Raw genomic sequence first — 15,310 nt, forward strand, 5'->3', positions numbered from 1 at the left:
TTAGAATTCTCACCATAAAATGCCATTTTCTGTTCTGATATCCCTTTTTAGCTCTTTGTAGAGTCAGTTATGTTAACTGCTTTTTCTTCTCTGAATGAGTGTTTCAGACATTGATTGCAATGACTTGCTTTTCACATCATAATCCAAGATGATAGGGACTTTAGCAGGAAACTTACTTCACTTCCCTCAAATAAATGTCTGCATTATCTTCTCTTCTAAACTGTTAACAGGCTATTCACTGCCTTTTGAAATTGTGTGGTAGATGTGGGAAATACCTTCTATATGCTCTTCTAATTTTTGGACAGTGTCAAGGGGCACAATTCTTAGAACCTGCTGCCTAAGCACACTAATAGCTAGTTACACCATTGGTTGAAACATTATCTTTGCTTCTCTTCCTGTTGAAATTTGCTTCCAAACCACTTCCTGTTGTTGTCTTCTAGTTCCAAACTCCCAAATTCAATGTTTCTTTACTATGATTTATTTATAACGGAAAGTGCCCCAATAATCACATTACTTACAAGAATATCCTTGACCCATCCAATTGTCCAAAGGTATTTTTCAATTACTATAGAACCATTTAGTATTACTTTATCTGATACAACTCTCCACAAAAACTGAAGCACAGTATCTAGAAGGCAGAGTTTTCGGAAGCAAGGGCTGTATCTTTTCATCACTGTATGTCCAGTGTCCAGCACTGTATCTTGGATATGGTAAGCACTTACAAAAATCTCTTTGAATGACTTAATAAATGAATAAATAAATGAATAATGAAAATGTGAAGAGCAATGTCTCCTTTTATCAATCCTGTAGATTGAAGCTAACAGGTTCAGCTATTGAGACACCTGTGGTGAGTTAGGTGCTAAGGAAAACATTATAAGTAGGGTACGGAGTGGGACTGAAAACCTTATCTAATCAATATTATAGGGTAAACACAGAAGCAAATTATCAGAGTTCTCAAAGAAAGCCAAAACAAGCTAAAAGAGAAATAGAGAGTTTTTGATATTTTTACATTTAAACATTTTATAGTATTGTTTCTTAAAACTCAGATATAGTAATCAAGCTCCGTTCCAGCAGACTCACTTTCACTTGTTAGCACAGGCAGGGGTGAGGATGGGCGGCAGTGGGTGTGGTGGTATCAGCTATGGTACAAGCAGAAAACAGCTTGGTTAGTTCCACAAGTCATCCTCAATTGAACAGAAAAGTGAAGACTGAGCACATCTACTCAACCAAGAAAAGAAACGAGTACATGATGCAAACAGCCCTGCAGGAAGGCATATCATAGAGCTACCACATCCACCAATTAACAGTGAAATATTACTCGATAGGGACTTAGCAAATTAATGCTAAAGGGAATTGTATATTCTTTAATATATGTTCATTTAGAAGAATGTAAAATTTTTTCCTTATTAATGAATGTCTCCAAACACTCAATTTATCGCCATAGGTTGGTGTCAGCTTTCTGTTGCTACTCTAACAAATTACCACAAACTTAGTAGCTTAAAACAACACTAATTTATTATCCTACAGTTTGGGAGGTCAGAAGTTCAAAATCAGTCTCACTGGGCTTAAAGACAGGCATCAGCAGAGCTGGTTCCTTTTGGAGTCTCTGTAGGGGAATCTATTTCCTTGTCTTTTCCAGCTTCTAGAGGAGACGTATATTCCTGGCTGTGGCCCCTTCCTCACGTTATTCAAAGCACATTACTCCAATCTCTGCTTCCTCATCCTGTCTCTTCTCTGACTTTCCTGCTTCCATCTTATAAGTGCTCTTGTAATTACATTGGCTCACCTGGGTAATCCAGGCTGCTCTTCCCATCTCAATATCCTTAACTTAATTCCACCTTCCATGGAATGTAAGGTAATAAATACACAGGTTCTGGGGATTAATATGTGGACATCTTTAGGGGGCCCATCACACAATTAGATTAGTATGAAAGAAGTCAGTTAAATGTGAGGAAGGATAAGAAAATGAAGAAAGCCTCCCAGTAACAACAACAAAGAAAGTATTATTGCTAAGAAATTCCTTCGTACCGTCCTAGTATTTGGTCTAGTTTTGAACTAGAAAATAAGATGTATAATAACACTCTATAAGAATAATGTAATTCAGTGTCTAAAGATCTGGACATGTCCTTCAAGAGAAAAATTCTCCAATAATATATAGCCATGAAGAATCAAAGTACTCTTTCACTTTTACAATAGTTTGCTGCATTAGGAAAGAACCTGTTTTGTCCTTTAAAGGGATCCAGAACCTAAAAGTAGAAATAAAACCAGCAGAATTAGCAAAAGCATCCAGTCTGCAAGGGCACCAGAAATCAGCCAACAGCAATTGCAGCAGGGCAACAGCCAAAACAGCCTCAGACATCCAGTTATTGGTGTGAGACCCTTATAATTTCTACCGAGTAGAGTAATAATACAGAGGCTGTCAATATGCTGCTAGAGAAAAGGAATGCAAGGGAAGAAAATCAGTGGATCCAAGAATTTGATATATTGAGAAACTAGAAACCAACTGTGGCTAGCATTTTTTGTCATTGTGTAACAGAGGAAAAATCAGAAACCTGCGATTACACGCTGCTGGTAGCATTCTGCCTGAAAAAGCATCTCAGTGTGAGAATTTCTAAGTGCCTCTTCCCTGAGAACAAGTGTGAACCAAGAGATAACCCAGCATTTCAGACAGTATCATTTCCTTAGGGGAGAAAGTAGGGGGAAAATAAAGTCAACCGTGACTAAAGATGTGTTTGACACTAAGAAACAAGACCAAAATGAGTGAAAACATTTCTAAAATATCTTTTTGTAAATGCATAGGCAAAGTTAGAATACATGTAAGACTTAGGTCACGGCCTCTGTGTGTGTGATCTCCACACATTTTCTTTTCTTTGTGGAAACAGTGTCTACATAGTCTCAACCAATAGTGCCAATATTGTAATGAATTATGAGTACGGTTCATGCCTATTTTTAAGGAGATAGGTGCTCATTTCTATGAGATTTTTGCTCTGTGGGAAAGTGAGTAGGAAAACAAAAGCAATTTTTTGATATGTATATGTATAACCTTGCCTATGATGTCCATGTAATTTTTAACAATAACTTTATGTGACCCTAAAAGGAAGAGAAGGCTTCTAACTAAGAGGGAAGGCTATAGGGTCAGATGTGGGATTGAATTCCAGCTCTGTCACTTAAAACTTTTAACCAAATGACATGAACACTGTGCAACGCTTACATAGTGCTTGGCACATAGAATACTTAAAACAGAGTAGCTGTGAACAGCAACATTAATAAAACAAGAGTGAACAAATACATAAAGGAGCTAAGCTGTTACCTCATAACTTTTGAACAAGAACTATGTTCTCACTCCATACCTGAAACAAAAACAAACCTAGAATAATTTTTGAACTTTAGTAGAAGATTTTTACAGATTTTCTAGCACAAAGTCTTAACCAATGAAGTAGTTTTAAAAAACAGCCCATGATTTTAAACACATTTTTGTTTTTATTTTTCCATTTACCAGGATCATATGGATATAAATTGTGGAAGTGAGCATCTGAAAACACACTTAATTGTCCTATGTACTGTAAGTCTTCTATGTGTATTAGAAGAGACGGCGTCATAAAATTGTATAGCTGGCAGAGACTCAAATATAATTATTCCAATTTCCTCATTTAGCTGAGATTATGCAAGGCTCAGAAATATTGAGAATTACCCCGGTTGCCCAGATAGTGAGGTGGAGAGTCAAGATGGTATCCGTAGCCTTCTGACTTCCGGTCCGGGGTTCTTCAGACATGTGACAGATACAGTTTGCTATCTAAAGACTGTCCTTCTTTGCAAATCTTTGTGTGCAGGGAGGGAATGAGCATTGTGTATTTCCGTAGAACAAACGGGGATGCCTTTGAATGTGGACACTTAATAGGGGAGCGGGAGCTGGAATGTGTATATCACTTTCTCCTCAAAATCTTTGTCAGGGCTTCCCTGGTGGCGCAGTGGTTGAGAGTCCGCCTACCGAGACAGGGGACATGGGTTCGTGCCCCGGTTGGGGAAGATCCCACGTGCCGTGGAGCGGCTGGGCCCGTGAGCCAGTATCTTTTATGAAGAAGATACATCACTTAGGGCATTGTCTCCCCAGTGGATTGGTTTAAGAAGACTTATGCTTTCCTGGAACTCTTGACTGAGAGTTTATATGCACCCTGCAATCCAAACCCTCTGTCTTTACCTTATTGTACTGTGGTCTGTTGGTAAACAGGCATTTGTAGAGGACAGTAAACTTGTCAATATGATATTATTTCATAAATTAGATAATATCTTTTGCTCCATTATTTCAAATACAGGAAATCAACTTAAAGTTAATAATGAGGTTAAAGGAACAATTGGAAAGCGGATAAAGATACCTATGATAGTTTTCAAAATTTGCTGACATTTCTCCAAGTTTACTTCATTATGGTATAAAATGTAAAAAAGTACAGTTATGTGACAGAAAAGTTTAACATTTTGATACTTTGATAGTTGATTTTCTAAAAAAGACTTTGTGAGATAAATAATTGCTACACAAGCTTCCCTCCTAGGTTTCTTTTCTAAAAAGAGGGAGAGGGACATTTAGGCGTGAACGATTACCAAAACTTCAAATTGATCTTCAAAAATATTTTTAACTTCAGAACGTAAATTAGTAAGTTAGAGATCCTTGAGAGAAGAAGGGACATTTATTTTAAGGCTCTAGGGGAAACTCTTGAGTATTTCACAGTCTTTAAAGCAAACAAGCAAACAAACAAAGGACCTATTTAGATCCGTAACTTATTATTTTTTTTACTAGGCCCGGTTCTGACTTGGAGCAGGAGTAGGAAATAAATTTTTAGGATTTAAAAATCATTTTATAATTTATGGCTCTAGCTTAAATTTTCTGGGCAAAATACAATATCAGAAACAAACAGTAAACCAACCCAAAAAACCCTCCAAACAAACAAACAAAAAAACCCAACTGTGTATCTACATCTTTATACCTTTACTGGTACATCCATATCTGTATGTCTATATCTCTTAGCCCCCTTTTGCAGCAAGTGTCTACTTCTGGTATCCCTGTTCCTGGAAGTGGCAGCGTCGTGGAAGCCCTTGAATGGGACAAGAAGGGCTACAGGAACAGGTAACCTAGCTCTAAAAACGTCCTGAGTGAAAAGATGAGGCGGGAACAGGACCAGAGAGTGTTAGGAGAAACCAAAGCGTCCGAAAAAGGAGGCCCGAGCAAGCCCTTGAGCAGTTTCACTTCCGCGGGGCGCCCAGCGAGGCGAGCCCTCGCCCTGAGGCCCGCGCCCCGGGGCTGCGTTTCCGGACCTCGGCCGCAGCCGCCGCAGTGGGAAGCGGGCTGAGGACGGTCGGGGGCCCGGAGACCACCTCGCGGAGAACCTCAGACCGGGAGAGGCCGGGCTCGGCGGGCACCTGTCCAGGCTCCCGGGCTTCAGCGGCCGCGATGCTGCCAGCAGCGCCGGGCCGGGCGGGCGGGAGTCGGGAATGGCCCGCAGGCGGCCCAGCGCCCCGAGGTGGGTGTGCGCGCGGCCGGGCGGCCGGAGGGAGGCCGGCCCGCCCCGGGGTCCCGCGGAGACTGTGCGCCTCGAGGCCGCGGGACCACGGCTGCCGCTCCGCCGCGCAGCCGGCTTCTGTCGCGGGCTCCTCGCCGGGGGAATCGGGACGCGACGCGGTGGCAGCGCTCCTTGAGTCTGGGCGGCGTGCCACCGCCGGTGCCGCAGCTTCTGAGTAGCTGGAACTTTCCAGAGCACCCGGGACAGGCTCCTCTAGTTTCTAAAATCAGCTTGGAACGTATTTTAAAGTTATGCATCAGCCTAAAACTTCTGTCAACATGGCAAACGTGCCCTTTGGTAGCATCGCCCGTTTACCTGCCGGGTCTCCCAAAATCCAATCCGGTAAATTTGGCCTGTGACCTGCTAATCAGACAGGTTACTTTCTGTAAAAACTCCTCGAAACACAGATTTTCTTAACTTGTTGGAAGGAAAAGCAGTCCGTTTGGTTGAATACATAAATGCATTTACGGGTCAAACAGAAGTTAAGGCACTTGTTTTCATTCCTTTTTGAAGTATGTCAAATGCATTTGTGAATCGTACAATGATTATAAAAAGTGTTCAGTTTTGAAAATGAAAAAGAAAAGGCTTCACTTGGATATTAAGATTCCTGGAGATGTTCACACTGAGAAGTGCGATAAGAAAATCTGAGTGAAATTCTATTAATTTGCTGAATGGAGTTTCTCATAGCTTATTAGCATTTTGTTAAGTAATGAAATTATGGCTTTAGCTGTTTCTCTTGGCAAGTGTTTTTTTTTCATATATAAATTTTAAAAGACTGCTTTTCAGTTAAAGTGGGGGTATTTGTGGCAATGGAAATGACAAGAAAGGAATTATATCTTAATATGTTAACTTTCTAAATGTTAAACATTATTCTGAAAACTGTGGTCTGATGGACTGCATCTGTGCTTGGTTCAGTAAATAAACCAGCCTTGTCTTTTGAACCTTGAGCAGGTTAGCTCTTTTGTAATTTCAATTGAACAATTTAGTTAAATAGAATCAGCTACAATTTGTTTCAAACTTCTAGATGGAGCACTTTAGCCAGAACATGACTATTATTTCACTTAATACTCAAGTAATATTTTGAGGTATTTGCTATTGTGAATAATGCTGGAATGACGTGAACCAACTTTTGTCTCATCCTGAGTATTCCTTCCTGTTCCTCCCATGCGTTTCCCCCCATCTCCTTTGGTCCTTCCAATATGGTATTTATTACTTGCTTCATTTGTCTCCTCATCTGGCTCAGGTAATGATACTTTTCTTATACTGAGCTATCTTTTTGTTATTAACCCATGCCATTTCTAGATATGAAGAGTATTCTAAAAGAACTATTTCTGATTAATCCTTTTTTAAAAAATGGATACCTTTCTGTGTGACCTCTGTCTCTGCTTTGGGCAAGTGTCTCCACGGCATATTAGACTTTGGCTTAATGTGACACATTAAGGGTCAGTTAGTCCAACTGCCTCATTTTAGACATGAGAAAACTGAGACTCAGGGAGTGATTTGCCCACAGTCCCATAACCAATAACTATTTGAAGATCCCGTTCATCATGTCACCAACAGTCTTTACCTACCCACCCCCTAGACTTGTGTAGTGATATGAGTGTAAAATGGGCAAACACAGTTTAAAGTGGTAAATACAGTTTCACGTCTATGAAGATTATATTTCTAGCATTAGGTGTATTGTGTATTTGTAATGACAATATCTTGTGTTTACTGCCATCAGAGAAATCTATGAGTGTCCAGCTTGTCCTTTAATGGAAGCAGAAAAGATAAGATACCCAGAACTAAGACAGTGTGAAAATGATGCACAGTGATGAAAATTCCACTTAGACTTTATTTTCTGGCTTATGTTTAACTAGATACTGTCCACTAGTGTCCAAAAGAGAAATTCCTTCCTTGTTTTATTCCAAAACTAATGATTGTTTAAATTTAAACTGCTACCTTCAATAAGGACTGTTTATTAAAGCACAGCTTGCTCCTACCCCGTAGTTTTTGTATTTTTTATTAATATTATTTGATGCCTCTGATGAAGAGAGATATCAGTTGTTAGGTTAAAAGCAGAAAGCATCTGTCCTGTCTCACAGCTTAATATGTTAACCTTCTAAATGTTGAACATTAACATTCTGAAAACTGTGGTCTGATGGACTGCATCTTTGCTTGTGAGAAACATGGTTTGTCTAAGTCTTTCCTTTGTGTCCTAAAGTTCTTGAAGATTTGAAGCTTTTTACTCTGACTGCAGTCTTCCAACATAGCCAACAGGTAGATTTCTCCTACTAGGGAAATACCCTATTTAACTCTAGTGGCTGGTAAAACTTGCTTTCTTCAGACCAGCGAGAAAGGTTCTGATAAGCTTACTTATGCTGAGATTTTAAAGAGAGGTAGCTCTCTCAGGGCCTTCTTACTTTAATATGGGATAATTCTGTAATATTTACTTGCTTAGGATTTCAGGCATACACAACAGCATACTGGGCGTCGTACTTGGGGTAGCAGAGGGACCTTTTTTGCCACATGTATCTGAACATGTGCTTTAGGTGATCATACCCTACTTATGATGGCCTCTGGGCTCAGGCTGCTTCAAATCCAGTCCAGCTTCATTGCATATCTGCTTTGTGATCTTGGATAAATAAATCAATCTGTCATTATCCCAACTGGTCCAGTAAAAAAGCAAAAGTGGGTACAAAGCAACATTTATTTAAAAGAATGTTTTTTGAGGATTAAAGGAGAAAATGCATGTGAAGTGCTTTTCAGGGTGCCATAGCAAAGAGTAATTGCTTGATAGGTGTTAGTTTTACTTCCTTGGTCATTGGTCAATAGTGTCATATTTACATGTAAAAGATAGAGTTCTTATTGAGAAACTGCCTCATGCTGACTTGGGGAAAAACTTAAAAGAATGAAGCCATCAAACTCCCACACCAAAAAAATTGGGGAGTATGACTTCCTGTAGTAAGATATTGTCATAATCTTGGGGAAATAGTGTGGTTAATAGTTCTGAGAGGAGAAAAAGAAGGAATCCACAATGAGAATAACTAAGGATAGATGGATTAAAAGGGTTTAAACTAGGGCAGTTACAGGAAAGAATAAAATGGGAATTTAAGAGGACAAAATGAGAGTGTTTTTTATTTCCCCATATCACAGAGTACCAATTGTGACCCAATTAAAAAATAATAAATGTATGTGAAAAAAATAAGCATCAAACATAAAATTGTGGGATACTTCATCAAATTATAAGAAGATGGAAGATCTGTTTTACCAAAATATTTACTGTTGGGTTAAAAAAAATCCAATGTAAAGAATATCATTCCTACCAAATATAAATCACATGTTTTGAGAATTTAAATGGCTGTTACCCGATCATCTAAGTTACAGTTGCTATTTTATTACTTTCTTTGTAAATTATAGAATATCTTATAGTAATTTTGGAGACAACTATGAGATAAGAATAGGAAGGACAAACATTCCGGAAGTTATTATTTAAAAATAAGTTATTATATGGCCTTGTAATTCTTTCCTGTTTTAAATGTAAAGAATAGTATCTAAGTTTTACTGCAGACACTGAAATAGTCCAGGTGGTGAAAATAACAGATATTGTATGGAATTATACCCTCCTGTATTTATTTTTGACTCAGAGAAAAATAATGATCCTTTTAGACCTTTACCACTGAATAGAAATATCATTGTTGCTTCCAAGTGCTCCAAATTGAGATAATCCAGAAAGACCACTTCCCCTTGTAATCATGAGAAGTGGTTCATCATTGCCTTGTGGTCTTTTATAAGATTTTCTTTGCTCCAGTTTATTAAAATAAGTTTTGTTTTATCATATTAACTATGTGCCATATTTTCCTTTCTTTTAAGCTCCTGTACCTCTTTTCCATATTAGTAATTCTCATTGCTTCATGTTTTATGTGTTCCATTTTATAAGGAAGACATCCTGAAAAGTGTAAGAACAGTTCCTGACTTGGAATTTCATTTGCCTGATTTCGTTTGGTCATGATCTACACTGAGGTGTAAACTTCATCCTTTGGTCGGGATCAATATCCTCATTCCCTTTTTGTTTGAATTTATCCGTAGGATCATGTCTAACTTTCAGAAGAAAACATAGTGTCAGACCACTTGAAATTTTGGCCTTCTTTTAATAGCTACCATTTATTACGTTTCTACTTTGAATTCATGTTATATGGATATCACATTACCTTGATAGTTGAGAGCATCAGAGGATTAGCACCTACTTTGGACAAGAAGTTATATTGTTCCATATAATCATATGAAAACATTTAATAATTCATTGTGTTCTTTCATTTCCTAAAAAACTTTTAATTTTTTTTTTAGGGGCTGGGGTGGAGGGTGAAGCACCAACATCAAAGATATGGAGAAACAAATCATATCAAAGTGGTAGGATTCTATAAAATCATGGAACTGGAATGACACATTGTAGAGCAGGGCTCCCCAACCCCCAGGCCGTGGACCATTAGTGGTCCGGAGCCTGTTAGGAACTGGGCCACACAGCAGGAGGTGAGCAAGGGACACTTCACTGCCACTCCCCATCGCTTGTATTACCGCCTGGACCACCCCGCCCCCCCGCCCAGCCAGTGGAAAAATTGCCTTCCACGAAACCGGTCCCTGGTGCCAAAAAGGTTGGGGACCACTGTTGTAGAGTATTTCTTGTGACTGTATGAAGAATCCCTAAAATGTATACGTTTTCTACATTGGTCAATCACATTTTATTTAGATTTAGTAGACCCATGTAATTAAAAAATCTCAGGAGACAACTACAGTTTTAATACCGTTCGTGAACTATTGGGTCACAGCTGGGAAAGTGAGTGAGATAAAACTGAAGCAAAAATCTACTTTGATTTCAATTAAGGAGATAATTTCCTTAATTTCCTCATTACTTTTCAGTAAGAGTTTAGAACTTTCACTACTCCAGGCACTTCTCTGTAGACCAGAGGACCAGAAACCCTTCCTTTATCATATCCTGTCCATCCATACCTATGTAAAATGGGTAGAACCATGGATAGCCCAGATTCCAGAAACAGTTACTTTGGCCAAGAATAGACACTTGATTCAAAAGCAGCCAGTCCATGGACTGCTTAGTGACCAGTGATGTGTGTTGCCTGGCACACACATTTAAAGATTTGTTGGACTCAACCAAGCCCTTCTTTCAAACAAGAGATAATGAGACTGTTGTCAGTGGAAGGTCGATGTTTGATGATATACAGTAGAGGATGGCAGCTAGTTGACTCATGTGCAAGGTGGATAATTAGAAAGAAGACGAGAAGAGAATTAAGGAGCACTGAAAGACAGAGGGAGGAGTTTTAGTTTCTGACTCCCCATTTCCAGGCCAAGTAAGACCCAGCTGCACTTGTTCTGATATTGTCTGTTCATGAAATGACTGTGGCATCCTTGCAATGACCTTCTCTTTACATGGACTAATTTGAATGACTTTCTCTTCTTTGGAGGAAAAAAAAGAGTTTGGGTTAGAATAACTTTATTTCTCAAACACTGCCAATCCTGTTCACATAGCTTCTTCTCTTTTAGAAAGTTGTTATTATTGTTAAAGTGATGTCTTCTATGCATCTTCCATTGAAAGTTAAACAATCTGAGAATTAGGTCTATTCCTTTTATGTGCTGAAAGTAGGGTGCCTTATGAGTAAGTCTTGTGGTCCTCTAGATAAGAATATTTGGAGTTTTCTAGCTTTATTGTTGATATTTGAAGAAACTGCATGCAGTTATTTTTGTCTCTAAACTTGAAGTCTCTATAGTTGGTGAGGAAATACTTCATTCAAAGTTAATATAATAAGAGTTAAGCACTGTTAAGAAGTCTAGAGTTTTGCATTATGTACTATAGCTACAGAATTATGTTAATTATAAAATATAGCAGTAGACTTTTTATGTTTTGTTAATTCTATGTTTTTATTTATCTGAAAAATTTACAGCATACTGTTTCTGACAAATTTTTAAAATGTATTTAAATTGAGGCACACAGGATGCTTATGACATTTATCTTTATAAAAAAGGAAGAGAAGATACAAAAGCAGCATAATTTACTGGCTATTATCACAATCCCCTGGTATATGATGAAAAATAGCATCACTGACAGGCAATTGTGAAAACTGTATACACACTATCAGTGGATTAATATCAATCTGAAGCAGTGTAATCAGCATTGTACTTCAGAGATTGGTCCTTGATTGAGATTTTTTTTAGTAATAGAGTAGAAAGTTTAGTATCCTCATTAAGTTACAGATGATATGTTAATAATGGGGTTAATGATCATCTTGGAAAACAAGATTAAATTCAGTGTGCTCTTGCCAAACTGGGGAGAGAGGCACAAATTAATGAAGTTCAGGTGTGATCAATTAAGTGTAGTGATGTAGATGAAGGAATTAGGCTCAGAATGATAAAAGATTTTCAAGTTTTGACAAGGGTACATTCACAGTCTTATAATGAGCAACGGGGAGAGTTGCAGAAGAAGAAGCTGGAAAAGTAAAGGGAAACTAAATTACATAAATCTGTGAGAAAAGTCTCCTAAGTAAATATAATGAGTAGCTACTGAAGAGTTTTAAAACAGAAGCATAACATCACTAGATTTTGGTTTTTAGAAGATCACATGAAAGGTTCTTCTTCTTCTGAATCACCTTCTAAATTAATGAAGGTGAAAATAAAAAGAGAATTTCTAACCTAAAAAAAGAGAAGATCATGTAAGCTGCTTTTGGTACAACAAATTGGAAGAGGTCAACAATGGAAGGGTTTTGAACAATTGGGAGTTTATCAACCAGTAAAATATAGGGAGAAGTGGACATGTTTTTTAAGAACTATTACTTACATACTTTTTGTGGTATAGTAGGAGATATAGAACCTGAGGGGGAAAGAGATGTGAAGAATCAATCTTAGGTTTGTGGCATGGAAAACTTGGAGGGTCATAAAGCTGTCATTTACTCCAATGGAAAAGATTGAAAGAGCAGGAGGAAACGGTAAGGGCATGAGAACATCCAATTTCAATTTTGCGTATATTATATTTGGGATATCTGGATATATTCAAGTAGCGATGTCAAGTAAACATTTGATATTATGATCTGGAGCTCAGAAAGACAGTTCAGGCTGAAGATATAAAATTGGGGAAAATACAGTCTTTAAAACTGCATCAGTAAATAAGATAACAGAAAAAAAAAAACGTTTAGAGTAGAAAGAAAAGATGACCCAGGATAAAGAACCATGTAAAGCAAACATTTAAAGCATTGATAGAGCAAGAGGAGTTACCCAATATGATTGAGGAGAGGCTAAAAAGAAAAGGAGGAAAATAAGAGTAAAATGGCAAGAATTCAAGAATAAAATGTTTGGGGAAGGCAAGATGGTGAACTGACTCAAATTCTTTGAATAGGTCAGGTAGATTGAGGACTGAAATTTAGCCAGTGGGTCTGGCACCATGAAACTTAAGATGACCTTAGAGAGAGAAGTAAGTAGCTTTAGTAGAGGGGATGAGAGTTGAAGGGTGTAGGCAGATGAGGATGTGGACGCCATGTAGACAGCTTTTTAAAGCGTGGCTGCCAGAGCATAGAAAGAAAGTAGCCACTGCAGGAGACGTGGGTCAAGGAAAGAATTTTATTTATGTATTTATTTTTTGTTTCAAGATCTGTGCTGCGATAATGATTTATTCGTACTCAAAAGCTGATAGCACTACACCAAAGGGGATTTTCTCCTGTGAAAACTTTCAAAGACAAGTTCCGTAAATTCCATTAGGAACACATTTTAATGTACAGATTTTCTTATGTCTTTAAATATTCTGTTTCATTTTTTCCCTTGCTTCTTTCCTTCTTTTTTTCTCATGTTTCCAGAGTGCTTCTTCTTCCTCCTCTCCTCCCCTCCCTTCTCCTCCTTCATTCCTTTTCCCTCTCCCCACCTCCTTCTCTCCCTAAGCGTCAATGTTAATGGAAAAGAACATATTTCTTTTTATAGAAATTTTGTTTCAATGCTAGATTATTCCATAGCTTAATTTTTTTTATTGATCATCCCGTCCTTTTTATCCAAATTGGAATCAATGCATCACTATTGCAATCATATCTTTGCGTATGCTTCAACTCCCACCCACCTCTTTTTGTCATACCCGCTTGATAAAACAGCAACCCTACATAAGTCTATCCAACTGTATTCTTCTTGTCTGAATCCACGTAACTGAATGTTGCTGAATAAAAGCACATTCAAGCAGGTTGGTATAGTTACACATTTTGACAGTTCTTGTTACATGTTAGTTGTGTCACAGAAGATTTTGATAATAAATGACAGTGAGCTCAAAACTGCATCCCCTGACCAGGGTGTAGAATGCAGATTTGTTCTGTGATGTCAGATCAGTGAAATCGTACATACTTTCTGTCTGCTGATGGGCAAAAAACACTGTACCATGCTGCCTAACACTGTATACACTAGATAATGTGGCTCTTGAGTGCTTGAAATACAGCTGGTTCAAACTGAGATGTGCTGTAAATCTAAAAACACACACTGGTTTTCAAAGATTTAGTACAAAAAAGTAGAATATAAAATCTCTCAGTCATTTTTATATGGAGTACATGTTGAAAAATATATTGCATTTATTGGATTAAATTAAATATATTACTATAATTAATTTTACCTGTTTTTATTTTTGAAATGTAGCTGTTACAAAATTTAAATTACATACGTGGTTAGCATTTGTGACTTGTATTTTCTGTTGGATAGCAGTGCTCTAAGCTTTCAAAAAAACGCCAGTGAAATCCATTAAAGGTTTGATTTCTCCCTTATAAAATATTGTTATATAAATATTACCAGATAACTGTCATAAAAATGGTAACATAATTCACAGTCCCTCCAGCAGTTTAAAGAGACTCTCTTCCCATTCAGGCCCACCCACAGAAGGTATTTTAATAGTGACATTTCATTATTATTTTAACGCTAGATAAAATTTAACTAGCATTTTTTCATATCATTTACTCATATTTCTATTATGTCTTCTGTCTTAATAATTTGTAAGACCATATTGTAAGATCATACTGTAAGATCATATTATATACTTTATCTTATGGATCACAGATACTTTTCTTAATCTATCTTAGTCTTTCTAAATGATTTAGATTATGGTGTTTGTTGCCATTGAATATATTTTAATGCTCATTGGTTCAAATATGCTTATATTTTCTTTCCTAGTTCTGTTTCCTGTCTTGGCTGGAGGAGTCTTATAAACCCCTAAATGACCAATGTCACTTTCTACATTTTTAGTTTTATAGTTGCATGTAGTATGCTTGGGATTTATTTTTGTTTATAGCATGAGGCTGAAATCCAACTTAAGTTTTTCTTTTTTTTTTTAAATAAGGGCAGCCAATTGAGAAATCAACATTTATTAAAGGAACCCTACTCTTCCAAATGAATTGAAATACCACCACTGCCATACAGCACATTTTCATATATCCTGGCATTTGCATTCGGAGTGTTCTGTTCTACTAACGTATTTGTTTCTTCCCAAGCCAATATCTGCGAAGGAAAGTTCTCCCAAGAAATTTCCTTTTCCTTTATTTTCTTGGCTATTAATAGATATTTATTCTTCTATTTTTCCACTTGCATTTAAAGATTATTTTGTCCACTTCTCCTTCCCATGAAACAATTGGGATGCTGTGTAACACGTAGTTTAGAAGCATTTAATAGAAAATAATGTAGCAGTTTTAAGCAGAAAGAACTTTAAGATAGGGAATTGAGTTTTTACATAATTGATGTAAGGAGTTTGGAAATAGGCT

The 15,310-nt window shown here is 37.5% G+C and overlaps 1 protein-coding gene across 6 annotated transcripts in view; it reads left to right on the top strand.

Annotated features, from left to right (window-relative positions):
• Window positions 1-5,044: 5,044 nt before the first annotated feature.
• The window catches only part of BANK1 (B cell scaffold protein with ankyrin repeats 1), a 330,740-nt gene continuing 320,474 nt past the window's right edge, over window positions 5,045-15,310 (top strand). For 5 of the 6 annotated variants that reach the window (XM_060094993.1, XM_060095029.1, XM_060095003.1 and 2 more), the window contains exon 1: window positions 5,279-5,513. In XM_060094993.1, coding sequence (XP_059950976.1) covers window positions 5,444-5,513 — 70 coding nt within the window. In that variant the 5' untranslated portion in view covers window positions 5,279-5,443. Of the gene's footprint in view, window positions 5,120-5,278; window positions 5,514-15,310 lie in introns of those variants that run through there. The other variant, XM_060095040.1, reaches the window with a different exon arrangement.

The sequence above is a fragment of the Mesoplodon densirostris genome, chromosome 1, assembly GCF_025265405.1.
Source record: "Mesoplodon densirostris isolate mMesDen1 chromosome 1, mMesDen1 primary haplotype, whole genome shotgun sequence".
In the NCBI taxonomy this organism is placed as follows: Eukaryota; Metazoa; Chordata; class Mammalia; order Artiodactyla; family Ziphiidae; genus Mesoplodon; species Mesoplodon densirostris.